The sequence below is a fragment of the Plectropomus leopardus genome, chromosome 4, assembly GCF_008729295.1.
Source record: "Plectropomus leopardus isolate mb chromosome 4, YSFRI_Pleo_2.0, whole genome shotgun sequence".
Taxonomy (NCBI): Eukaryota; Metazoa; Chordata; class Actinopteri; order Perciformes; family Serranidae; genus Plectropomus; species Plectropomus leopardus.
Window position 1 is genome coordinate 8,908,357 of NC_056466.1, and position 26,735 is coordinate 8,935,091.

The 26,735-nt window shown below is 39.2% G+C and overlaps 3 protein-coding genes across 3 annotated transcripts; 2 read left to right on the forward strand and 1 right to left on the reverse strand.

Annotated features, from left to right (window-relative positions):
• The first annotated feature begins 494 nt into the window (after positions 1 to 494).
• cwc25 (CWC25 spliceosome associated protein homolog) lies at positions 495 to 6,975 on the forward strand. The gene is made up of 9 exons (XM_042485355.1): positions 495 to 728; positions 1,896 to 2,068; positions 2,163 to 2,399; positions 2,481 to 2,550; positions 2,665 to 2,810; positions 2,962 to 3,034; positions 4,888 to 5,093; positions 5,501 to 5,668; positions 6,456 to 6,975. Exons 1-9 carry the CDS (start codon positions 711 to 713, stop codon positions 6,565 to 6,567), a joined length of 1,203 nt encoding a protein of 400 aa, XP_042341289.1. The 5' UTR covers positions 495 to 710; the 3' UTR covers positions 6,568 to 6,975.
• Positions 6,976 to 8,557: 1,582 nt separating this feature from the next.
• On the forward strand, positions 8,558 to 11,259 carry psmb3 (proteasome 20S subunit beta 3). The gene is made up of 6 exons (XM_042485450.1): positions 8,558 to 8,673; positions 9,791 to 9,975; positions 10,234 to 10,341; positions 10,480 to 10,657; positions 10,913 to 11,007; positions 11,103 to 11,259. The coding sequence occupies exons 1-6, from the start codon at positions 8,671 to 8,673 to the stop codon at positions 11,149 to 11,151; spliced, it is 618 nt and encodes a 205-aa protein (XP_042341384.1). The 5' UTR covers positions 8,558 to 8,670; the 3' UTR covers positions 11,152 to 11,259.
• A 1,971-nt stretch (positions 11,260 to 13,230) lies between these two features.
• On the reverse strand, positions 13,231 to 26,354 carry LOC121942184 (phosphatidylinositol 5-phosphate 4-kinase type-2 beta). Its single transcript, XM_042485321.1, has 10 exons — positions 25,734 to 26,354; positions 20,397 to 20,494; positions 18,679 to 18,775; positions 18,385 to 18,537; positions 17,870 to 18,016; positions 17,042 to 17,080; positions 16,457 to 16,570; positions 15,888 to 16,149; positions 15,576 to 15,679; positions 13,231 to 14,436 (listed from the first exon to the last, which is right to left on the reverse strand). Exons 1-10 carry the CDS (start codon positions 25,875 to 25,877, stop codon positions 14,356 to 14,358), a joined length of 1,239 nt encoding a protein of 412 aa, XP_042341255.1. The 5' UTR covers positions 25,878 to 26,354; the 3' UTR covers positions 13,231 to 14,355.
• Between the last annotated feature and the right edge of the window lie 381 nt (positions 26,355 to 26,735).

Below are 26,735 nucleotides of genomic sequence, written 5' to 3' on the forward strand. Positions count from 1 at the left end.
CATAGTAAACAAGAGAGATGGGAAAAAATATATTAGTAGGTTAGATGTAGAAGACTATTTTTTAAAAGGGAAAATTTCCAATAAACTACATTCATAATTACATATTTAAATTTTTTTTTTTTTTAGAGATTTTACAGATTCTAGATGTAAAGATTTTTTTTCGAGATCATTTCTAGCTTTGTTTTTTGTTTTTTACTTTCTCATTTTTTTGTTTATTATTTGTTATGGTTGTTGTGGTAGTTGTTTTAGGTTTTTGTTTTATTTGTTTGGATTTTTTGGGCAAGTTTTCAGGTAGTTTTCGTGTACTTTTCACATATTTTCCTGCTAACTTTTGGATGATTTCTTCTTCTGTTGGTCATTACTTTCTTCCCGTGTTTTTGAATAAAATAAAGACAATTTGTCCAAGTCTCAATGGGTCGATTTGTCCCAAATTCAAGCCTGTGGAGTTCAAGCAAATAGTAGCCTGGTCTATTAATTTAAGTTATAGCACGGTGGTTTTGAAAAGACCTGAGGGCACCTGAATGCACCATCAGCTGGAGCCGGAAAGTGAATCATACAAAACAGGAAATGTACAAAACACATCACACACAAGCCTCAGTGGCTCCATTTTCTCGCTAGTGTTGAACTTTCGTTGTTCCACAGTTTACAGCTGTTTGGACTGATTTGTCTGTTTTCATTTTTTGTTGGATTGAAACGACGAAAATTTAAAGATGGGGGGCGGCGATCTGGTAAGTACGTCCTTCCTCATCCAGAATCCGCGCTCTACCTTCAGAGACCAAACTCCATCCAAAATATGGGTGTTTTAAAGTAGTCCTTTTCTTATTGCCGTCAATACAAATATTACAACATTATCTAATTCCCAGTGCTAGATTTTACGAGCCACAGTTCAGTTCGGCAATACTCATTTTAACTCTGGTTTTATCTTATTCATATATTTTAATCGATATTAGCTAATCGCTAGCAACGTAGCAGCTAGTTTTCGTTAGCAAATAGCAGTTAGACATGAGAGTAAATTGTCAAATTTGAGATCTGTTTTGAAATATTCAGCTTTAAAATCTATATTTTCATGCCTAATATAGCTGAAGATGTTATTTATTCTTAGTAGATCATTAAGAATTGTATGTGTTTGTATCTTTGCTGTCAGATATAATGTAATAAAGTGTGTAAAATATTTTGAGTGTATACTCTTCATGATCGTTTTAACTTATGTCACGTTAAAGTGTCTTTAAGTACCATGAAATCCCCTCAATAAATTAAAGCGTTATTTATTATTATCATTGGTAGTATTATACTCATTCTGTGTACGTGAATAATTTTGCTTGTAACTAAGTTAAACCATTTAAAGTCAAACGTATACACTAACATTTGTACTTTATTGTTTCCACAGTTAGAGACACTATTTTTATTTTTTTATTTTTATTTAACCTTTATTTAACCAGGAATAGACCAACTGAGATTCAAAATCTCTTTTCCAAAGGAGTCCTCGCCAAGACAGCAGCATAACAAATTTTAATTAAGAGAACAAGTTGACTAAAAAGACAAAAAAGTTAAAAACAAACAACAATACAATTCACACACAAGCAAGCAAGCATAGCCAATTCTCAGTGTTGAGAGACCATACATGTGCATCCAGTGTCCAAAAGGTTCTTAATCCATTTTTAAAAATCCCCCCGGATTATGAGAGTTTAGTTTAAGGTGGCACCAAGATGACGGAGCAAAAACTCAAAAAGCACTTTGACCAAAGACAGTGCAGGCTTGAGGAACGACATACAAAAGTTGTCCATGTGACCGAAGTTTGCAACTACTGACAGTTTTAGGAGTCAACAGAGAACATAAATAAGAGGGCAGGTAATGTTAATGGCCTTTCTAAATGTCTTCATGTTTTCTTCTTCCAGAACTTGAAAAAGAGCTGGCATCCCCAGACTATGAAAAATATTGAGCGTGTCTGGAAAGCTGAGCAGAAACATGAAGCTGAACGCAAGAAGATTGAGGAGCTCCAAAAAGAGCTGAAAGAGGAACGGGCCCGAGAAGAGATAACAAGATTTGCAGAGGAAGCCGGATCCATCAAGTTAGTTCTTCAATACTGTTATTAAAGTTGTTTTGAGGTTTAAGAAAAAAGTTGTGTCTAAGCCATGCCATGTCTCTTTTTATGATGATGACAGAAAGAAGGATGATCGGCTGGACTGGATGTACCAGGGCCCTGCAGGTCAGGTGTCCAGAGATGAGTATCTGCTGGGACGTGCCATTGACAAGCAGATCACCGACCAATACGAGGAGCCCGAGAGCGGTCCATCGGCTGAGACCGGCCTCCTGCCTGGGTCCATTTTCAACCCAACCACTCCTGCCTCCAGCCTCGACCTGGCTGCCAAAATCAGGGAAGATCCCCTGTTTGAAATCAGGTTAGTCCCCTTAATCCTTTGTCCGGAGATTGTGCTAAAAGCTGCAAGTTGTTTGATTTATGTTTTGCTTGTTTTCTGAAGGAAACGTGAGGAAGAAAAGAAGAGAGAAGTCTTGACTAATCCAGTGAAGATGAAGAAAATTAAAGAAATGGTAAAACTGCTGAGTAACATTTGATGTTTGGTGTAGGATTTTGGTTATTTTACTGTAATTAACCAACTCACTTACGTCTGACTAAATTATTATATTATTATGGTTCTATCACAGCTGCGTCAAAATCTCGACAAGAAGGACAAGAAGAAGAAGAGGAAGAAGGACAAAAAGGAGAAGAAAGACAAGGAGAGAAGAAAGGAGGAGAAGAAGCATAAGAGGAGGAGTTCAAGCTCAGATGAAGAAGATGAAAAAAAACACAGGTATGTGAGGAGATTTTTTTCTTGTCCATTTGATTTGTTTGTGCTCAACAGGCAAAACACACTTACAACACTAAGATATCACACGGGGGATCTTCAATCAATTAGTGCAATTAAGCAAGCTGTTTAAATATCAGCTTTGTTTTTTTTTTAGGTCACGTTCACGAGATGAATCTTCAGCAGACACCAAATCTCGTTCCCACCATCTTCCGGGCTACGGTCTACAGGTCAGTAAGCACTGAAGCAGTATTTTATTACACCACTGTTATTAAGATCAGACATAAACTGCCATTTAAAAGTTATATTAATGTTATATTAATGTTGTTCTTGTTTTCCTCAGTAATGTCTATTTTTGCTAGAAATGAAATGTGCAATGTAGACACCAAATGTATTCTCTACATTTTAGGTAGGTTTGGCCCCAAAAAGAGAAGAAGTAAATGATTCAAACTTCCATTTACTCGCTGTCCCCACAGTTTTGCGTGGTAGGAGAGATGCTGCTGTAATTTGGATTTTGAAATCATAAATGACTCTCGATCATTATTGAAGCATATCGGTACAAATGTGCTCTAAATATTTAGTTTTTCTGTTTTTCTTTTGGCTCTCTGCAGCATTATTGTCAAGAATATCCATTTATCGATACATATTTTCCCTGCAAACACAACCCTGGACACTTGACACTATTACTTAGGACAAACACTCATCTAGGGCTTCCACGACTTGCCTGCTCGTACACACATAAGCAGAGAGTGAGCGTTCAGCTGCAGGGCTGAAGGTAAGGGATGTGGTCCTACCTGTCGCCTTGTTTCCCAGCACTGATCCTTTGGCCGTCACTTAGTCAGCTCATTCTCTGCTTAGCGTTGGTCCTTCATTGACAGTTTATCTGTAGATGTTAAAGAAACAGACAATAACTTGAAACAAAATCTTCATCAGCAAAAAAAGGAGAACTCCACCATCCGTCTTCCTCACAGCATTCGGAAACATTTGTCATAATTTGCAGTCCCATATCTGGTCCAAATCGTGTCTTTATTTCTTCAGCACGTTCCAGCAGCCAGTAAAGACAGTGGCTGCGCGACATTTCCACACTGGCGTACGCCTGTGGTGCGCTGAGTAGGCAGAGTCTGCACACCATGTTACGGGTATCATAGCAGGCTTAAATCATGTTGTGAACATTCGTGTCCATGTAGGCAAATAATGTCGGTCTACAGGACAAAAGTCGTGGTAGTTTTCCTCCAGCTAATATTTGTTTTGTCAGCTGACAGTTATGTGGTTACAGTTCTCCTGGCCGTCGCTGTTGTGTGTCGAGCTGTGCACAGAAATGGAGCTCAGCCACTGTGTCATGACCATCTCGATACTGAGTATTATATACTATACTCTCTTTAATACTGATTTTCTGCAGTAACTATACAGCGATACCAGCTGTTCTCTCCCACTCACTCTTGTTGTTAATGTTTACTTCAGTCGTTCTGTTGTCTGTCTCATTATATTTGTCTTTTAATATAGATTTAACTTTTTATGCCGTCAATGTCAGTTTTTCCCCATGACATTGAAAATGGAATGGAAAATTTATATTTTAGGTATCGTATTGAAGATAGAAATTATAGCATTGTGACAACTTTACTCTGCAGTCTACTCAGTGGTTAGATTGAAAAGGTTTAAACTGTAATTTGTCATTTTATCGTATGTTCAGCTGGTATTTCCTGATCCAATTCCAATAGTTTTAACCCGAGACTAACTTGTGAAATTTGAGGAATACTTTTTTAACATGTAGTTGTTAATTCCAGTTTGTTACAGGCATTCGGGTTCACTTGGCACTTAAACAGGAACCTGTTTCTATCTTAATCTGCACACGAGTGAGGATTTCCTCTATTCTTAATGAACTGCTGCTCAGCGGTATCTTGTCAGTCTCGCTGAACCATTGCACAGCGTTTTGTTTCCCATGTACAAAACGAGGAGTCCTCTCAGCCATCTGACTGCAAACCTTTGAACTGCAGTGCACATATGATGTATTCTTCAGTTTCAAGTATTAATCTCACACTGAACCAGAAACTTTAAGTGGTAACAATTCACTCTTCCCTCTCAGTTCCCCGCTGGCAGACATCACCAGTCCTCATCTACCTCAAATCACTCAGGGCGACATGAGAGGAGCCGCTCCCGATCTCCTCACAGGAGCAGCAGAGAAAGTCATGCCTACTCTTCCTCCTCGCACAGAGGCGACCGCAAGGTTGAGCCCAGAGCTTCCAGCCCACAGAGAGAGCGACACCAGAGACAGAGGCACCATGTGTCCAAGTAAGACTTCGCGGGATTCCAGAAAGTGTAGAAACTGCACTTTCGAATAATGTCTATAATCCAAATACTGACATTATTCTAATTTAGACATCTTAAATCCTCTCTGGCGTGTTACTGCCATGGCGTCTTTCTTTTTAAATATTTACAGAATAACTGCTTGGGCTTGTTCCTCTCATTTGTGCAAGTAGATTAAATATGTCTGAATATTTGCTATCAAACAGTTTGGTTTCTGTATCATGTCTGTTTCAAATTACGCCACTTCCATGTTATTTTATTCTGCTTACTCTGACTTTGATATTTGAGTTTTTTAAAATAATAATTTGTTTTTCAGAGCATTGACCTAATCACCACCCACACTGAGTGGATTCCAGTAATATTATTTTCCATGTTTTTTCTGTTGTATGTAGGAAGCTTTCTGCAGAAGAGCTGGAGCGTAAGAGGCGGGAGATGATGGACCAGGCCAAGCAGAGGGAGGAGGACAGGGAGAATAATGTGAAGAGATACAAGAGGCAAGACGAGCAGGAAAAGCAGAGGGAACAAAATGTCAAGCATGACCGCCATGCTGGCTTCATTCAGTAAGTAACATGGGCATGGAGATAATCACAGTGTGACATTAATATTATTTTGTATTTCACTGATATAAAGGTGTTCCTCACATAAAACCAGGTAACTTCTGCAGTAGAAAGACGCAAATACTTTTGAATTACACGACTAAAGAAAGCAGCAAAAAAAGGAGCATAACTCGTCCATGTCATACAGTGATGCCAACTGGTAACAAACAATCTCATATTATAATTATACAGAAAGCTCAAACATGTTTATGAAACATTTGAGGCAAGAATATACAACGCATCAACGTAATTTTGGTTTATATTTGATCTCAGTTTTTCAGCTGAGCTGAACAGAGCATTAAAATGTTTCTGATAACATTTTAGGAGAGGCAGTGCAGCATCATAATCTTTATTAATACTTAATCTCTGTTTGATCAGATTTTGGCCAGAGTTTGAGAGAGAGAGACAAAGGGGCGGCTCTGTCTCTTGATCCACTTCTGTATGTGAAAATGGTGGGCAATATAAAGATGTGGAAGTACAGCCTGTAGTTAAAACAAAAGCCTGAGAGCCTGCAAAACTCCGTCAGCTGACATAAAATAAGTCCTCCAACGAATATCTAGGCACTGGTTTGATAAAGGGAAGTTTACCACAGTTCACCTACACATTCGACCCACACTGTTTTTATACAAAGCTGGTTGAAAATAGTCAAAGCATCTCTTTGAACCTATAAATAATGTCCTCCTTAGGTCATTTTCCACCTTGCATGCACCTTAACTTTTAGTTCAGTAACACTCACCTTTCCCTCTCGCAGTAACATGAAGCTGGAGAGCGCTGCCAGCTCGTCGTTGGAGGACAGAGTGAAGAGGAACATCCACTCCATTCAGAGGACGGCAGCCTCGCTGGACAACTTCATGAAGAGATGAAAACACATTTATCACACAGATAAACTAAACTGATTGAAAAAGCTCGGCAAGAGTACGTCACCCACTCCTTTATCTGTCCCTTTAATGTATTAAAGATGGCTGGTGTGGCGGGAGTCTGCCGTGAGCTCAAACAAGGACCTACGTGGCTCCATGCCTACCCGTGGTTTTATTTTGAAAAGTAGTTTCTACAATGGTAACATAATTTATATTTCAAACTATCATGACTGAACCCTTCTATTTACTTTCTTAAAAACCAATAGGTCCATGCCATCTGAATTTTGTACAGTATATTGTTTTTGTTTTTACAGTGTTAGAGAACCTGATTTTACCTGATATGTTTTTTGTAATATATGTTACTTAGTGTACTCCTGTGAGTGGAAGATGTAATAAAAACATATTTCCACATTAGTTTGTTTTGCTTTTTAAAATAAATGTATGTTGTAATTGGGGATACTCTATCATTCACATACTGCTCGATAAAACATAAACCTGGCTACACTAGGCTCAACGTGTTCTGAAGGACAGAGAATATGTAACCTTTAAAATGCACCAGAGGGGAAAAATTCAAAGTATTTGTGAGGAATATAGGTTCTTACTAAGTGTTTAAATTCTTGACAGAGTCTTGAAGATGACATATTTGGGCAGTCTGTGAAAAAATTAAATTACCAACATTAGCCGTTTTCCAGCTTTCAGATCAGCTGGAGGATGACATGCTACTAGGTTGAGAGTTTCGTTTCACATTGTGATGATACACAAACACACACACACAAAATGTACAAGAAACCAATACAAAGGTGGGTGCATGCACAATAAAATAAATAAATGCACTCCCACACACACACACTGAAACAGGCATATTTAAAATGCACATACATACAGATGCAGACAAATACAAAAACACTGCAATTCAAAGATAAATATTTTCCTTTTATGTTACTACATTTACCCTACTAATTAAGTCAGATAATCACAACAAAATATCAATAACATCATATTATTGAAGGTTATTTTTAAAATTTTAAATCCTGAAATGGTCAGTTCTACATGAGTTTCTACTTGTGGTACTTTAAAGAGAAATTTTAGATTTTTGTGGTTGTACATATGTGGTATTTATCTATAAATATTATATATTACACACAGCATGCCCCCAGTTTGGAGCAGCAGACTGGAGACTGATATGGAAGCTAAGCAATGTACTGCCCCAGACAGGGTCAGCAACATAACATATTTTAGTCACTTAAAAAGAATAAAAAGTATTTAAAGTATTTCACTGCTTTAGCTTAATGTCAGAAAGTGTTTTCCAACAGGGAATAAAGCTGTTGTATTGCTCTAAGGCCAGACTCCACTGAGAAAAACTGTGATTTAACATCGCTGAACACAGGAGCAGCTGGTCTACCACTGCCTGGATCAGTTATTTTATTTGTGTTTTTGTGTAACTTTGGCATCTATAGGGGTTAGTTCAGAGTCACTAAAGTCAAACAATAAACAAGTTTTTAAAATAACGTTCTTATATACTAAATTTCCTGTAATTTGTGAAACATTCATTATGTTGCTTATTAACTTTTTCCTTTTTTTTAAAGAAATTGCACCAATTTGTTCAAGGCTCAGAGGATTAATGGTGATAATTCTGATAATTTCTTAAATTGTTTATCGAGTTTGGTGGTTACAGTTGAGCAAATCTGGTTAGTTGGCCAGAAATTACCTTTTATTATTATTATTTTTAATTGTCGTGCCATTATCATTCAACTACTAGAAACAACAGCCCGCAGACCTGAACCTGACAGTGAAAAACAGTTTCGGAAGCATCTTTAACATTTAGGAGAAACTTACCGGTTTTAATTTCACTTTAACACGCCTCGAACAAACTATGCACGCACCGTTTTTACTGCCTCATATCCTCCAATGACAGCAGCGCTTTGCACCGCGTGCCGCTCACCCAGCCAATGGCCTCTGCGCAAATTACGACGTAGAGGAATCATGCTAGGCTGAACCTTTGTGTTTCTAAATCGTGTAGTCACTGTGGGAAACAGTCTCTCATTATAGCTAACAAGAAGTGGAGTTTGCAAGTTTTTGTGTTTAGGAAAACACCACAACACCTTCAGAATGGTAAGAAAATCATACATAGATCGCATGAGAGTGGTTTGTGAGATAAAATGGTTTAAAAATTTGTACATAGGGCTAACAGTTGCAAGAGCTTGGCTAAGCTAATGTACGTTAGCTCATTGACATCTTTAGCATGCTCATTAGCTTTTTAAGTTAGCTACTATTCTCATTTCACAAATTTAATGCCACGATGTCATTAGATGAATTTTAAGATAAATAAAAAGTTTCAGCTAACGACACAGAGGAATAGACTGCGATAGTAGCAGGCGCTAGCCGGAAAGCTAAATAGTTTAGCTTATTTAGCTGGACATGAGCTAACGTTAGCTGACGTTGTGTTTTATTCGCTGGCTTATTGTCTTTTCCGGAATCCACTTTATTGACATTTTGCTGCTATAACTGAGTTAACCTTAAATTGTAAGTTAGCTTGGTTTGTGTCATTATCTAACATAACAGACAGTGTCAGCTTTGTTGGCTGAAGCTTCAACGTATTAGTTAATTAGCACTATAATATATAATATGAAGCTACTGACAGCAGAAAAAAATGTGTTTTTCCCCAACATTATTGCAGTATATTAGTTGTGACATTTCAGACATTTGTCCAGTGTTTATGTTCTATTTGTTTTAAGTGTTATTTATTTTGACAGTTTGAGTTATTTTAATGTACTGCTCCATGTTTACACGTATAGATTAAAGCTGGTTTAAAAGATTTTCACACACTTACATCAAAGCAGTGTTTCACTCTATTCTTGAGCTTTCGGTCTTTCAAACCTTCAACAGAGCATACATGAATCAACACTGGACAGGCAGGTGAAAGTAACCAATCCCAGTCAAATAATTAGCAGCATGCAACATACCTGTACACAACACCTGCTGTAGAAGCTGCACCTCCTGGGAATTGTAGTTTTGAAGGACTGAATGGAGCACTGTGTGGCATACAAATGAAAGCCAAAACAGGGGGGTTAACAGTGAATACAGGAAAAACATATTTAACCAGGAAGCACTTTATAATAGTGCTATACAAGATTATCAAATACTAAACATTTTCTGTCTCTTGACATATCAATTGATTCACTTATAATTTCAGCTCTGACTATCTAATCATTCCATTTCTTTTGTCCAGTCTATTATGTCCTATAATGGAGGGGCCGTCATGGCCATGCGGGGGAAAAACTGTGTGGCGATAGCCTCAGACCGGAGATTTGGCATTCAGGCTCAGATGGTCACCACAGACTTCCAGAAGGTGTTCCCAATGGGAGAGAAGCTGTACATCGGGCTGGCTGGACTGGCCACTGATGTTCAGACAGTGTGAGTGTGTTTAGCCCCTATGTCTTTCTCTCAAAGTGGCAAAGCCGTTTTTTCACGATGGCATGGTGACAAGTTTTCTTTGAAGCTCTTCAAAATGACTGACAACTTTCAGATCTTATGTATTGTTAAAACCTGCTCCAGTTTACTATTTGTTTCTTTTAAGGGTAAACTGTGGTGTCCGTTATGCTGTTAGTCAAAGCTAAGAAAATAGAAATAGGATTTATGTCTCAGGAATGACAGATGTCTCTATGTGTTTAGAGCCCAGAGGCTTAAATTCAGACTAAACCTGTACGAGCTGAAGGAGGGTCGCCAAATCAAACCCAAGACCTTCATGAGCATGGTGTCCAACCTGTTGTACGAAAGGAGGTGAGTCCACTGAACATAATTTAGACCTGATTTAGTGTAAACAAGACCCACGACCAACTTAAAAGCCACATACTGTAGGGATCAATTCTTGCATTGAACGTAAAAGAATACCTGGTTAATGTGCGATGCTCTCATTAGGTTTGGCCCGTACTACATTGAGCCTGTGATTGCCGGACTAGATCCCAAAACCTCAGAGCCATTCATCTGCTCCTTGGATCTGATTGGCTGCCCCATGGTGACGGAGGACTTTGTTGTGAGCGGCACCTGTTCGGAGCAGATGTACGGCATGTGTGAATCTTTGTGGGAGCCAGACATGGTAAGTCGCGTGTGAAGTTTGAAGTCAATTTAAAGCCTGAAGGCTGCTTGCTGGATGCTAAGTGACAGTTATTACCAATTTGTTTATGTAAAAATTAGCATTCCTTTAATCTTGCAAGTATATAATATTTGCAAGATTCTACATGATAATAAGAACCACTGTGTTTGTGTGTGTGTGTGTGTGTGTTTGGCCTCAGGAGTTCTTTAGTTTAAACAGTTACAAGTATTTATTTTAGAAATGTGTTTGATCGTGCAGGAACCAGAGGACCTGTTTGAGACCATTTCCCAGGCTATGCTGAATGCGGTTGACAGGGATGCAGTGTCTGGTATGGGCGTTGTTGTACATGTCATGTAAGTACATACATCCATGGTAAAAGTACAGCATGCACAGTTAAGGTGGAACGACAGGTTTTTAGAGATTGACAGTGTTTTGTTTCCTCTGGCAGTGAGAAAGACAAGATCACCACACGAACCCTGAAAGCCAGGATGGATTAGAGCTTCTGTTTCTACGCGCACACTTCACCATCACACGTTTTGTATAAAAATATTAAACAATGCTTGTACTGTCTTTTTTTCTTCAATAAAGTTAAACATTGAACTTGACTGATGTTTTTTGTCACTTCTCAGATCTCTGAGAAGAAGTTTGTATGTAATGGCACCAAGCAACTTTAATTAAAATAAAAACCTAAAGGGGGCAACACAGAAAAATCATTATTCATACTCTATACAATGGCTAGTTTTGACTATGCAGCAGTTTGAAGAAAAAAATCAGAAGTAGAGAGATTACAGACTATAAGCTTTCAAGCATGTGACACGTTGCAAGAAGCATCAGACTAATGACACTGCAGACTCATTCCCAAACACTTTTCTTTAAGAATGCACGCCATCATCTTTGACATTGTCAGAAAAAGACCTGTAGGGGACAGTATTAGGTTGAATCCAAATCTCCACCTTCTAGTCTTACTGAGCCCTTGTAGACTTTAGTTGTACAAACTACGTGTTCACTGTTAGCGCGGAAATTCTTTGACAGAAAAGACTGTAAGCAGCAGACAGAAAGGACTCAAGTCTGTTTCACTCGTTGCTATTGTAATGTCTGAGCAACAACTACAGTTATGTGATCGCTGCTGACATTTTGTCCACTCATCTGTCCCTGTAGATGAAATAAACCCCATATAGGCTATAGGTCTTTTTTGTGACCAAGCAAAATTATTTTAAAGATTTTCAAGATAACATAAAGGCTACACACAGAAATGTGTGTAAATAAGGACTGTGACTACATTACAATGAGTATTACTTAAATTAAAAGGCATTCATTTGTTGTTTTTTGACCATTTTTTTTAGCCTGTACATTTTACATAGCACTAGACAGCTTTTGGCCTGTTAGGTTTGGCTGTTACATTAAAATACTTTTTGATTCGGCTACTTCCTACTTATATTTCTGATTCATGATGTGGTTGAATATTATATCCAGACTTTACAATTCAAGTAGCTTTCAGCTATAGTAACTGTTTAACACTTTCATAATACATTTTTGTTTTTTTAGTAAGCAATTGGAAAAACTCTCACATATCCGGGTAATTAAACAACAACAAAGCAGACTCTCTAAAAGTCTGCAGAAACTCCACTTTGGGCCCCTGTGGACATTCGGATTCAGCCATAATATCAATTCTGAACCCTAATAGACCATGCAGGTGATGAAAATCCATTGGTCCAACAAAAATAGTCTACCGAGCTCCATTAACAGGAAATGTAGGATAGAGCATTTTTGGATACTGCCATAGGGACTAAAAGTCAGGATATTTTGGCCTCTGCTGTGCAATAAAAAATAAAAAATCTCTTAATTTAGCTACCCTTTATTGTAACCTGCCACAATAACCTCAAAAAGGGTGACTGCAGCCCCTAAAAAGTATAAGAAATAAACTGTAAAAACTTCAGGCTTTAAAGCCATAATGTTATCTTAAATTTCAATGCTTGAGGCCATGAATGTTATATTTTAAGGAATTTAATATCAATATGAAACAAGTTTCTTTGAGTTCAAGTCCACATTTCTGCTGGTACAAATCTTTAAACCTTACACTGAACCGAATACTGTGTTTTTCCTTCATATTTACTTTTTAGTCCGGAAAAATGTAAATCAAACTAACTCACACTAGGAACCATATTCCCATATAAAACCTACCCCTGCACATGACTGCATACATACTACTGACCTTTAGACTAACCTTCAATGCTTGAACACAAAAAAAGCTCATTAATTAAAAAAATGTCATAAATTTGGTGGAAAAGGGGATTGAAAATTTCTTAAAAATATGGCATTTACCTGTTTAGAGAAAAAAAATACTGCATAATCAGATGTTTTGACATAAAGTATAACTCAGGGTCCACTTACTAGTTATCTGGAGTTTTCTACCACATCTCACGGTCTTCCTTCATGGATGAAGTTTGGTCAGTTGCCACGGAGATAGCCCAGTTGTTTGTTACCCTGACCTAAATAAAAACAATTTTGTTAAACAACTGCTCAACAAACGTTTTTAGGAAAGTCAGTGCAGAAATAAGCATAGCCAAACAACAAAAACAAGATAAAACTCCCTTTAATATGCAATGAATCATTTTCAAGTAACCTTTTTTTCTAATGTCTGTTGGTAACAAAACAATACTGTATACAAACACAAAATTGCTACATTAATGTAAACAAGATATAAAAATGATCCTTATGGTAATAAAACAAGTATTTGCTGCAGAATTCCCCTTTTTTATGTGAATTTTTTTTCTTAGACCAACCTCCACCAAGCTCACGGTTAAAATTTCAAAAATATTCAAAAACAATATGGCAACGTAACATTCAAACACCAATTTTTTTTTCCTTTTTTTGTTGTTTAAGTCATAACACTCAGATGCTAAGTTCAGTGGTTTGATGTTTCAACTTACTGGTGGAGTCTCATGTACACATCAGCCATGCATTTTTTGATATTGCATTCGTTTACTTAATACACCATTATATATTAATGAGTTTATCCCGTCGTTCGAATTTGTCAGCAGAAGGTTTAATTCTTTTGTTGTTACTGAGAGAGAAGCCTGATGGTGACTGTCAAAGAGTTTGTCATGCAATCGGACCATTCAGCATCTGTGCAAGTTGTTTACATCTGTGTCTGTGTGTCTGTGTCTGTGTGCGTGTGTGTGTTTGTGTCTAATAGAAATCATAGGAACAACAACGACGTGAACAGAAACCAAAGAGACTGTACTAACGGACTGTTAACTGCTGAAGCTGACACACTCGTTCAAGGCATTAGTGAGACAGTTTCCGTGCTGGCGTGAGGAGTAACAAGGTGGCTGAAGAGGACTGGGAAGCAGAATTTTTTTTTTTTTTAAAAGAACAGGGAGATTATCGGGATGTAGTTCCAAATTCAGTAAGTGGTTTCACAAGTTTTTCCTTGCAGTGGATGAGGGAGCCGGGGAGGCGGCGGCGGCGGTGGTGTGTGGGACAGTGTAACAGGCTCGGTGCATCCCTCCTGCACCAGACTGGTGCTGGCTTTCAGAGTGTTGGGGGTTTTTTGTTGTTTTTGTTATGTTTTTGATGGGCGCAGAGAGGCAGGCGGAGATGGACCTACACTGAGGTGAAGGAGAAGAGAAATAAGTGTGTGGCATTTGACAGATCTATGACAGGAAGTGACTGGCTCAACTGGGAGATGGGAGATGAGTCTATGATAAGATGTTGGACATGAACTCATAGAATCGTTTGGAGTACTGCTCCGGGTTCACCGTCGAGATCTCGGCCCCCGCCTAAAAAACGAAAAGGCAGAAAATTAGATAGATGGAGCAACACGATTGCAGTTCAAAAACATTAATACTTTTGGTTTCCATTATTCTTTGTATTACATGGAGTTAAAATGCACTTCTAAAGCCCTATATGTCAGGCTGACGGCTGGTCAGCCTGCTGGGTGGCTGAGGGCACATTTGATTGGCTGAGAGGCTGTGATCACAACAATCAATGCAAATTCAGCCAATCCCAGTGAATTCTGCACAACCTTGGAATTGTGTCCAGTTGTTGCAACTGTAACACAACTTTGACAAACTTAAAACAGGTCGCCAACAATCAGCTTCACAGATTCTAACTCTGTGGGAAACACTATAATCATAATAAAAGGCTCTGAGACCGGTTCAAAGTCTGAGCTAGCACTGAAACTCTCTTTACAATTTTCACCTGCCGCTGAAATTTCACTGCAACATGCAATGCAATTTTTAAAAAAAGCTGCCATAATATCAGGTGTTTCAGTGCAACAATCCAAAAAAAAGCCAGCCTGGAAGGACTGGAAAGGTTACAGGACACTGGTGAAAACACCCACTGTCATCAAAAGTGACCTGATGAAATAAAAACAGACTTATGAAAAGAGTTATTTTGAAATAATTATGAACTCCAATGATATTGTGTTTTATTATTGTTGTTTCTGTAAGGTGACCTTAAGTGTCCTGACAGGCGGCCATGAATAAAATGTATTAATATTTTAAAATATAAAAAAAGGATGATGAAAAAAAACATTGAATTATATACTGAGTTGAGTTTTAATAATGATTAAATAAATATGAAATTATCTTTTTTTTTAAGGACTTTTACATGATGTATTCATAATGTCTTATTGATTTATTAAAATGTTACACAACAATTTGGGGTTTCTTATACACCGATGGATCAGGACGTCATCTTTATTTTTTTAAAGATTTTTTTTGGCTTTTTCAGCTTTATTGATTAGGACAGACTTAAGAGTGAAAGGGGGGACAGAAGAGAAGACATGCAGCAAACGGCCAAGGTTGGACTCAAACCTGCAGCCGCTGCATCAAGGACATAGCCTTTGTAGATGGGGCGCGCGCTCTACCAGGTTAGCTACGGGGCGCCCCCATCAGGACATAGTCTTGACACTCACCCCGTGTTTCACAGTTTTGGCAGCATGTGCAGCTTTTTTCTTTGCGTCATAGTGCGTGAGGATGTCGATGATAGCCATGAAGTAAACTTCCTTCTTCACAGCACCTAGCGCAAGAACAACACATCACAAGGTTTTAATGTCAGCTGAAAATAAAGGATGACGATAGTCTGGAATTCAAGGCGCATGTAAAGCTGATTCAATTTTAAAACATCATAAAATCTTATTTCTCGGTCTTGGTAGACAAATAGCTATCAAATAGCTATAGCGACAGCTAAGCCAGTAAGTCGGACGGATGTCAAAGACGTCTCTCACTGTCGTGGCTCTTGATTGCGTAAACGTCCACAGAGGGGTCGAACTCCCCGGGGCCGAAGAATCCTCCACAGTTGAGAGGGTTTCCAGGGCTGTCGGGAGGCGTCCCGAAGGAGCCGGTGAGCACGCCTCCTCCCATCCCGTCGTTCTCGTACTCTTCCTCCTCTCCCACACCCTCCACGTCCATCTCCTCCTGCTCTGCACGGTCCACGTCATGGATTCCCACCAGGAGACTGTAGTCCATGATCTTTAGGGTGGCCAGGAACTGACGCACACATACAAAATACACACAGTGCTACTGTGAATACATTCGCCATATTGTTTAGCATTTCAAAAATAAAAAAAAAAAAACAAAACGGTATGACTGAGAAACGCCTCTGTTGTCATATCTGCACTTTGAACTTGGTAATAAACTGTATCATTACAGTTAAAGCTAAAGTTGAGTTGCATATTGTATTAGTCTGGGTGAATGTCAGCCTCAGACTGTGGTCTTGACCTGTGTTTGTTTCTTAATTAGGTGAATTTAGGCAAAATATATTGGATTCATATTAATGTTACTCTGCATCTCTCACCTCTACGTCCCGTTTTAGCTTCTCCAAAAAGTACTTCTTGTTGTCATCTCCTATCTGCAGCTTCTGGCCTTCATTCAGGAAGTCGTTGTCTTTAAAAGTGGGGAGCTCTTTAGCCTGGAGAGAGGGAACATTTTTCTGGTATCAATAAGTCGCAGGAATGTTGGTTTTCTGCGTTCACTTTCATATAGAAGTTTTCCTAAATTGAAAATCTCAGATTGTAAAGAAGCAGGATGATGAGACATTTACACATTCATAAATGTCAGATTATGATACATAAATAGAGATAAGGTCCTGCAATGATTTTTGGTCTCACGGGACACAGGAAGTCCCGTTCCAACACCAGAGGGAATGACTGTTTACGAGTACTAACAAACAAATAAGTGAAACAGACTTTTACACACTGAACACGAGTCCAATGCAAAAGTTCTGCTAGAATACATCTGCCTGCTTTCTAGAATACATCGTCTTATTTAAAACCTACTTAATTTAGCTGTCATTTGACAAGTTTGCCTCTGAGGTGAGCTGAGGGCGTTTATTTTAGTCCCATCACGTCGGCAGTCATCACTGCACAGAAATAAAACGTACCTTCTCCTTGTCGCTGGCTTCCCTTGAGACCGTAGACCCCTAAAAATGAGGAAAAAATAAGAATTAAAAATAGAATTAATTGAAAGCAGCTCGAGACACATCAGAGGCATTGTTAGCATATTACTCGCTTTAACTCAGACAGCTTCTTCTGAAACTGTCAATATTGACGAAGCAAGGTTTGTTTTCTCCAGAGAATACTTGGCAGGAGTAGAAGCTTACGCTACGAAGGTTTTTTTTTTTTTAAAAGAGACAGTAAAGAAGCAGCTGGCACACTGTGTTCACAACCATCGGTGGGGAAACTGCTCCGAAATATTCAGCACAAACACTGAATTCTTGATTGATTGAGTGAGCTGGATTTCTAATCTCCGGCAAATTATAACGGGAGACAATGAGCATCTCCCCCGGCGGTGTCCATCGGCTTTTTATTAATCAGCATTTTTGTCTGTTTTGTCTCTCTTCTGGTTAATTCTAGTGAGGCTAAAGTGACTGATCATCAGTGTCATGTGCAGGCTGCAAAATGACGTCTATAAAGATGGAATTCACTGTTGATTTGGACAAAAGGAGTCATGCTGCTCATGTTGTTCCACTATTGAGTACACTGACATTTAATGCGATATATTTTGTAGCCTAAAAATGCCAACCCCACCCCCTCTCTAAAAGTTCCTAGTTCATCTTATTTGACTTACTTTCACTTGTAATTTTTTACACAAATACTTCTACCTGACTGTAACATCTTTCAAGTATCGACACTCATTTGTGTGTGTGCGTGTTTTATCCTGAGAAGTGTTTGTGTGCGGTCGATACATGTTGGCGTGGCGCATGTTTTACCTTCAGGTCGTATTTGCGGTGTACAGTGAGGCGATGGCTGAATACATTCCGGGTCACCACCATGTACGTCTCCACCCCGTCCACCGTTAGCCTGTACATGCCCAGGAACTGAGGGAGCAGCGTGTTGCCATGACACTCCACTATAAACTGGAGACAATCAGAGGAGGAGAGCAGAGAGTGTAACGGAAAGTGTGGGAGTGAGGAATCAAATATACAGTATGAAAACTGATTAAAACTGGACACAGCACGACTCTACAGTCATCTCGCATCAACAGCTCTGCATCGTCTCCACGCATGAGTGAAGGAAGCAGATCTGAAATTATATTAACAGACTGATGCTCCTATATTCCTATACTCCATCCACATTAACAGTGAAGATTTATATTAAATACTATATGAAAGCACTAATACTCGTGCCAAACATTTAAGCACATACAGATTAGATACAGAGGTACTGAGTGAAAAACAGCCGTCTGTCTCTGTATGTCCCGTGTGGTGGTGCGCGGAGCTTCTACCTGGTGATATTTCTTTAGGATGTTGTGCATCTCAGCGATGTCCTCACTGGACACTGTTTTAATTACAAAACGGTGGTCGTAGCTGGACAGGAAGCGGTTGCCGAAGCGACCCTGGGAGTCGCTGTTGAGTGGGGCGCTCCTCGTCAGAGAGTTCTGCAAAAAAAAAAAAGACATCCAATTACATTCCTTCTTCAAAGTAGAGAATTTAAACCTCCCAAGACTTCTGTTGCCTTAAAATAATTTTCATTTTATTCATCAGAGTTTGTTTGTATCGTCTAACCAGAGGTGACCTACCTGATAGTCCTGGTCATCGATGCAGAACCTCTCCCGCAGGTTTCTGAACACCATGGGACAGTACTCTTTGAACTTAAAGCGACTAGGCAGGTTTTCTCTGACGGAGAAGAGATGCAGAGTCACAGAGTCAGTGCAGCAAGCAGGAGCTCAGGCGCTCATCACTGAACGTGGGGGAGAAGACTGACTGATGCTGCTGATTGTTAGATTTATTTCTGCTATTCTCAGACAGACAATCATACAATTCATTCAGAGTTGACATTTACAGCTTTTTGCTTTTTTTCTACATGCATTTGTTCTGCTGTGAACTAGAGGAAGACTGATAATGGATTTGCATTAATGAAGCATTTAATCTCAATATGCAACTGGATTTCATTAAAAATGTATAATATAACGTCATTTAGTTACTCGGATATCGTTTATTTTATGGACAACCTGGAGGCAAACATTTCTGATGCTGTTAATCTTGTGATTATTATATCACATTCATATGCGTAAGTGTGTTCAAAAATAACTTTACCAGTTACTTCAAGTTACTAAAACGTATGGAAAAATTAAAAAGTAAAGCCAAAAAACCTTGTACATCTATATCTAAGTCCTTGCTCTACTGATGTGGCCTACATTATTCTTTTGTGCTCCTTATTTTATTACCTTATTGTTTCTCTTTTTTGTTGTATTTGCTGCTTTTTTTTGTTTAAAAAAAATCCATTTCTCTTTTGATTTTCCATTATAATGCTGCTGCTATTGTTTTTCTTTTTGTATTTGATTGTGTTGTAGCTTCATTTCCACCACAGCTGCTTATCTCTATGTTTTGAATATGTATTCCCTGCTTGCTCTGTATATTTTTCATGTGTGAAATACATTTTAAAATAATGAAATAATAACAAATAAAAATAATTAAATAAATAAATGCATTTACTAGTAAAATAAATGAACAATTAAAGAGTCAGAACTAGGGATGATAACCATTAATTGACGACTGATTAATCGGTTGTTAAGAATTTAATCAAACAGGTGAAATTTAATCAACTAATCGACAGACTATGCATTTCTGTCAAAGTATATGCATTACGTTGCTGTGAGCTTTGACTGAGTAAAAAAATATTTGGTATTGTTCGAAAGAAGTTTAGTTCTCACTTTTTTTCCCAAATAATTAATCTAATCACCAATTGTTAATATTACAGATAATTGATTAAAGAAAACACTTACGATTTGCAACCCTAGTAAGAACTGTTGTTATTTGTTGTAATATAAATATTGGTTAGGTCAGGGCTAAGGAATATTACATCATACATATTTCTCACTATATTTAAGCCCTTTTTAACCCTCAGGGGTGCATAAACTTCAGGTTAGAAACTTCTTTTCAAAATAAAAAATGTGACATTGTCAATTATCTTATCAGCATTGAGAAGCAGGTTATCATCAGTTATCGGTATCGGCTGAAAACAATCCAGCCATGCATCCCTCGATCTGATAAGTACGAAACATTGTTGAAGGCACAATCTGTCATTTTTGACCACATCAATTGTATGCGACTGTGAAAATATCTGATAAATGAAAAATGATAGAAAGTCGTCACTTTACTATAATATCTGTCATTTTGAAGTGACAGCAGGTGTTTTGAGCTCCTGTGGCGGGTTGACCTTTTTTGTTTACACGTGGATTACAGATTGGGCCTTCAACAGACTGCGCTGACGGCGCATAATCTGTGATGTACCTACTTGTTAAATAGGTGGTTGTCCACTTTGATCTTACTGTAGGCTTTAAAGTCATCTGGCATCAGCATTACTGGTACAGGCACATTACTTAACTCGTTAATCTGAGGGAGAGAAGTGAGAAACGGAGATCAGACGGGAGCCTGAAGAAGTGAGGAAAAAGCTGATATGCACACTTACAGACTGTGTAATTATTTTAGGAATTTGAGAAAGCTGCAATATGCAATTTCAATGAGGGCACAGTTTGAAATTATGCTTGAAACAGACTCCCCCACAAAGCACTTCACTGTTGTGCAGTTCCACTCAAACAAATGAAGATGTGCTTTAAACATTACGTTAAAATAAAATTTAGAAAACATGTATAAGCCTCTTATTACACCCTCAACTGCATGCTGATCAGTAAAACAGAGCTATAACATGCCTCAGTACTAAAAAACAATATGAGATGTCGTTTCCATGCGATCCAAACGCGTTCTGCCAAATCTCTGCGAGTGTTTACCAGCACCAATCATTAACTCTGGGACCAAAGAGCAGGCTGACAGTTTTTCTTGCTACTGCTGCTGAACCCACCAGCTCTGATCTTATCTGCTGTCACACATCCAGGTTAAAAGCTCACGCTGACGGACTTCGGAAAACTCCTTGCAGATCCTCTAGTAAACAGCCACACAAGGGAAATTAGGGGGAAAGACTGAAAAGATAAAACTACCGCAGGGCGAAAGTTCAGTCCTGCAGCATTTAAAGGGCTAGTTCACCCTAAAATAAAAAATACATATTTTTCCTTTGACCTGTAGTGCTATTTATCAATCTAGATGTTTTGGTGTAAGCTGTTGAGTTTTGGAAATATCGGCTGTAGAGACTTCTGCCTTCTCTTGAATATAATGGAAGTAAATGGCACTCGGCTTGCAGAAAAACGAAATCATGACCCGGTTACTGAAGATAATCCACAGACCTTGTTGTGAGCAGTTTGACTTTAGGAACAATTTTCTGTCTACAAAACTACACCCGCACAATATAAACACAAAGACGGAAGCATGCATCTACTTACTGACAAGAGTCCATGCTAGTAAGAGACACACTTCCTACTGTACAGTGACAGGATTGGTGGGTGTAGTTCGACAGATAGAAAGAAAATAGTTCCTATGCGAAACTGCTCACAACAAAATCTGTGGATTATCTTCAGTAACTGTGTCATGATATCTATTGAAAGAGACAATGCTGTTTTTCAAATGTTGTTTTTTGGCGCTTTGAGCACCACAAGCAGACTGCCATGTAATTCTATTATATTCGAGAGGAGACAGACATCTCTATGGACGGTATGTCCCATATTCAGCAACTCACATCAAAATAAATAGCACTACAGATAGGAAATATGTGCATTTTTGATTTGGGGGTGAACTGTTCTTTTAAAGGCTGTTTGACTCCATTTCCTCCCTGGAGTAGTTATATCTCTTCAGTCTTTCTGCCCTATTTCCCTTGTATGGGTGTTTACTCGATTAGGGGGGCAAAGGGGCAGCACACAGTCCTGACACTGCTGTTTGGTCATTTACTGCACGTTCTTTTCATTTTGAAAGTCAACTAAAACTACTGATGGTGCATAAATGTTAATGTAATGAAAATATGCTGCTGTTATTACAGTGCAAAGGTGGCTTAGAACAATAATCAGTAAGCACACACACACGCAAAAATAAATTAGCAAACAGCCAACTGAAAAAGTCAAGTCAAGTAGTTTCCTAGCAGTGGCCTGTTTATGCTACAGTTATTAACTTTTATAAAAACAGTTTTTGTTCGTGTTAACTTAAACTGTCACTACCTGCACACAGTAGTACACGAGACAAATGATCAGTGAAAAAAAACATGCTCCACACCATCCTCTTAGTGCTTCTAATGGCATTTGCTAAAATCCACCACGGATGAATGAAAACAACCAATCAGAGTCGAGGAGTCTCTAACGCAGCTGTCAGTCATGTTAATCACTGCAGTCAAATGTCAAACTAAGAAGCACTGAGCAAATATGAATAAAGATGTTACTGCGTTGCCTATTTCTCGCCTCATATGTTTTCAGAAACATGTTTTAGTGTACTGTTTAGCTGATGAGAACATTTCTGACCTGGCTGCTGTGATAAAAAAAAGTTGAGTCTAAACAAAGCACTTGCTCATTATCCAAAGCAAACTTTATCATTTTATAGATAAACAGTACACCAAGATATGATACAGAAAACATCTGAGGCTAGATATAAGCAGTGCGATGACAGAATCTTGACTGATATTTGATCAGCGCTGCCTAGTTTGACAGTTTAACCACAGATCACGAGCAGTGATTGACATGATTTTGACAGATGCGTTACAGACTCCTTTGCGCTGATTGTCTGTTTTCATCATCACGCAGTACATTCTTGTAAATGCTATCAGAAGCACTATGAGAAGGAGAACCTTTTTTTTCTCACCAGATTATAAACTCAAACGTGTACAATCGAGTTCAGCATATCAAAACGTGTGACCTAACTTTAAGAAGTATGCACATGCAGCTACTGAGTTTTAAGAGCAAGTTTATAGACGAACACCCCGTGTCCTATATGAACGTTAGGCGCTGTTATTGTAAAGGTGTCATTTAAAAATGCTGAATGGGCTCACTGACAAAGTAGTGCCGTAAAATACAAACACTTCTTTAACTTGAGGCTCTGATAAACCTCCGTGGGCAATTATTTGCTGACTTGACGTTACAAAGCATTTGAAGGATTAACAGCATCAAACAGGTGGTGTAGTACATCATCTAAACACCAACTGACACTGTGTGGAAGTGAAGTCGTCCAGCATCACAGGTAGGGCACTATTAAAAATGCATACAACTCCTGACTGGAAGAGGAGGACTTTGATGAGAAGTCTGTTTGATGTCTTGAATCGGCTTCCCACCCACAGCTCAAATCCAGGCTTGTGTGCTGCACCCACACGCCCACTGACAAAGTTCACCCACTGAATACTGGAGATGCTGCAGTGATAACCATATCATTAGACGCTTTCTTAATTCTGAGGATGCATGCATTATATTATCATTTAATTAAACAGACTATAGCAGTTGGTTGTTTTATGTTAAGTCTTGTAGATATTATGGTAGTTTGATACAGACACACAAATGCTGTTATCACTATCTGCTCTTTTGGCAGTTAACCCCCTTTTAGCTACTACTAATGACAGCATTTCTGTTGAGAAGAAAAGGCAGTTTTGCACCCAGTACTGCAGGGTGTCTACAGACATCAGACACTTCAATTTAATGCTTTTAAGACCTTTTCCAAGATATTTTTAACCAAATTTGACATATAACACTTTTTTATTCAAGCATTTCAGGTAAGACTACGGGTTACAGTGGTCCCATGCAGAGGTTGATTTTATTAGTGTGAGTTAGGATAATCTACATTTTGGCATGTATTTTCAGTATATTTTGACAGTATTAGTTTCAGTTAAAGGTTTGTAACATCACAAATCTGGACTTAAATGCAGAAGAGCTTAAAGGTTCAGTGTGCAGAATTTAAAGGGATATTTTGGCAGAAATTGAATATAATTTAATAAGTATGTTTTCTTTGGCATATAATCACCTGAAAATAAGAATCATGTCTTAGTTAACTCAAAAAGAAATGTTTATATCTACATAGGAAGTGGGTCCTCATCTACGGAGAGCGCCATGTTGCACCGCCGTATTTCTACAGTAGCCCAGAAAGGACAGATCAAACACTGGCTCTACGGGCCAGTCACATTTTCATAGTGGCCACCGTAGTTAACAGCTCCTCTGCAATGACAGCACAGGAAAGATAAACCAGAAAAAAGGTAACTTTTACTTGAGACTACTTAATTCATTGTTTTAACCAGTTTTCACCTGGTTTGTTTTGGAGAGGAAGAGACCTTTTCGGATAATTCGGCTCACGGTAAAAACCTCCTAAATGTCTGGATCTCAAGTTATCAAAGAAAAAAGTGAGCACAGATTAGGAGGTGCTGGGCTAGCAGAGCATCTATGACATACCGAACAGTGTCGAAGAAACTCTGAAACTGCTTTACTCTGGATTTAGATTGGTTTAAATCGCCTGAATGCATTTATTTTTAATAGACAGAGACCTCTGCTGATAATTCGGCTCCTGGTGAAAACCTCCTGAACAATGAACGCCGAAGTAATACAGTTCCAGCTGGTTGCAATCAGCAATCCTCACTGCTCGATACCACAAAATCCTCTTAAATAAAATTATGTGTTTGTGACCATTAAGACCTACAACATTCAAATATAAGACTAATAACTTTTAAGTTCTCACATTTATAAAAAGACTTTTTAAAAGACTTGACTGCAGACACTCTTTACTTTCATTTGACCCCAACAGCCAGACAGTAATGTACTTTAACATGTCATGAGAGCACCAAAAATAAAAGATGTGAAAACAAAATTACACCTGACTGTGGCCATGAACTCACACTGCACATACAAGGTCACTTTTCACTCACAAAGTTTCAGCCCTGTGACTTTTTCCTACACCGTGAGAAGCTGCTTTTCAAGCAATAATTTAAACTGTGACAGAAAGGGAGTGTGACCGAACAGGTATTGGGTGTATTGCAAATTTGGCAACGAGAGCAAACTACTGGTGCAGACCCACTCTATCCATTCATCCATCACTGGTGCCGAATCTGCCCCTCACTGTGCTTTTCATAGCCATGGGCAGCCTCGGCCAAAAGTGAATGTGATATATTTTCTGCTCTATTAATAGTGAAATGATGTGATGGAATAAGCTGCAGCACTTGGGTGCATGCACCGGGCACTGGGGCTGCATATGCAAGCTCGGAGCAGGTTTATTTAAACAATAGGCAGGCTGCTGTCTGCAGCTGTGTGGCAGAAAATCTGTGTAACCTGCTGCTCCGGCTGCCTGTCACACCCCTCCCACTCCTACAGCACTACAGCAGCCGCAGCTCACGACTTGGCTCCAAAACACTCTATGATTTATGATGCCAGACTGGTAACGCTGTGGTTTGAGAGGAAATGCACAACAAACGATCATCACTCTCGGCTGCAGCGAGTTTAACAGACACTTGAAATCTCTGCAAAACGCACGTTTCAGGCGCAGCAAACCGCGGCTAGCTACCATCGGTTAGCTTCAAACTGAGTGACCAGCTCACTACAGAGTCAGCCAACACGTTAACGTCAAAACTAAATACTTGGCGATAAGCTATGAAACAGACCAATTACATGACCGACTTAAAGCACCAAAGCTGTCTTGACAGATGAGTGCAGCTGGCTAACATGTTAGCACGAGAGCTACATCAAAACAGCAGCATAAACAAACCGCTCACAGGCGCTGAACGTGTACTCACCGTATGGTTGACACCCCACATTAAAACGCTGAGAATGGGCTCACTTGCACGGAATAATTTCACTTTCTGTCCTATAAAATGCTTCTTTTTCGTCTTGGTTTTGCTAGCGCTGACAGGCGCTGCGCTGGTGCAGTTGGATGACATGTCTCAGGCTGGGGATTCAGGGTACGCAAGACGCCACTCGTTCACAGCCCCCACACACAACAACAACAACAAAATCGTAAAGTTAAGAGCGTTTAAAAAGATCTATAAGTGCATCGTGGTCGTCGCCCAACTCGCAGGGGAGTCTCTGGGTAAGGTAAGTGTCTCGTTGGGAGTCAGCGGTAGAGCATTTTGCGCCGTCACCACCCTTCCTCCTCCCGAGCAGGCCGCGGCGGAGTCCAGAGAGCAGCTAGCCGGCCATCAGGCAGCAGCGCAGCCTCTCTCTTCAAAGAAAAAACAACCGGGAGAGGTGAACACACGCCGGGCAGCTCCTCTGCTCTCCCGGGCACGTCTGTAACGCAGAGCCGGTGTGTTGCTGTTTTACTCGTCGGTGAGTGATCCCCTCATGATGCGCCAGAGATTGTTGTCAGTTACCAACCAGCGCTGCGTTCGGGGTCTCCTCAAGATGGCGTCTGTGTTTGTACTTCACAGTCAACAGCGCCCCCAGCAGGCCGCCGGCGGAACTGCAGGGATTCCCACACCTTACCTTGTGACCACCACCTGGACGACACGCAGGGCGAGGAGGACACATGGGCTGTAGACTGGGAGACAGCAGTGTCTTTATTCACTATCACACATAATGCATAATGCAAACAGTTTGAACTAAATCAGCAGTCGATTCAATTTGCTTTATTGGTTGCCAAAGCCTCAGATACAATTAAATGATTATATAAATAAATACAAGGAAAAAATCAGATGATGATATTTAAAACACCAGCAAAAACAGATGAATAAATAAAAAGTGCAAGAACTTTTTTTTTTTGCGTTTCCGTGTGTGTGTGTGTGTGTGTGTGTGTGTGT

Excerpts from the sequence above, each read along its gene's own strand:
- LOC121942184 (XM_042485321.1), bottom strand. The coding sequence starts at position 25,877 with ATGTCATCCAACTGCACCAGCGCAGCGCCTGTCAGCGCTAGCAAAACC. Across the intron at positions 17,081-17,869 it reads ACCGCAAATACGACCTGAAG|GGGTCTACGGTCTCAAGGGA; the intron begins GTAAAACATGCG and ends CCTCATTTTTAG. Across the intron at positions 16,150-16,456 it reads AGCTAAAACGGGACGTAGAG|TTCCTGGCCACCCTAAAGAT; the intron begins GTGAGAGATGCA and ends TGTGTGCGTCAG.
- cwc25 (XM_042485355.1), top strand. Across the intron at positions 2,069-2,162 it reads GAGGAAGCCGGATCCATCAA|AAAGAAGGATGATCGGCTGG; the intron begins GTTAGTTCTTCA and ends TGATGATGACAG. Across the intron at positions 2,551-2,664 it reads TGAAGAAAATTAAAGAAATG|CTGCGTCAAAATCTCGACAA; the intron begins GTAAAACTGCTG and ends GTTCTATCACAG.
- psmb3 (XM_042485450.1), top strand. Across the intron at positions 9,976-10,233 it reads GCCACTGATGTTCAGACAGT|AGCCCAGAGGCTTAAATTCA; the intron begins GTGAGTGTGTTT and ends CTATGTGTTTAG. Across the intron at positions 10,342-10,479 it reads AACCTGTTGTACGAAAGGAG|GTTTGGCCCGTACTACATTG; the intron begins GTGAGTCCACTG and ends TGCTCTCATTAG.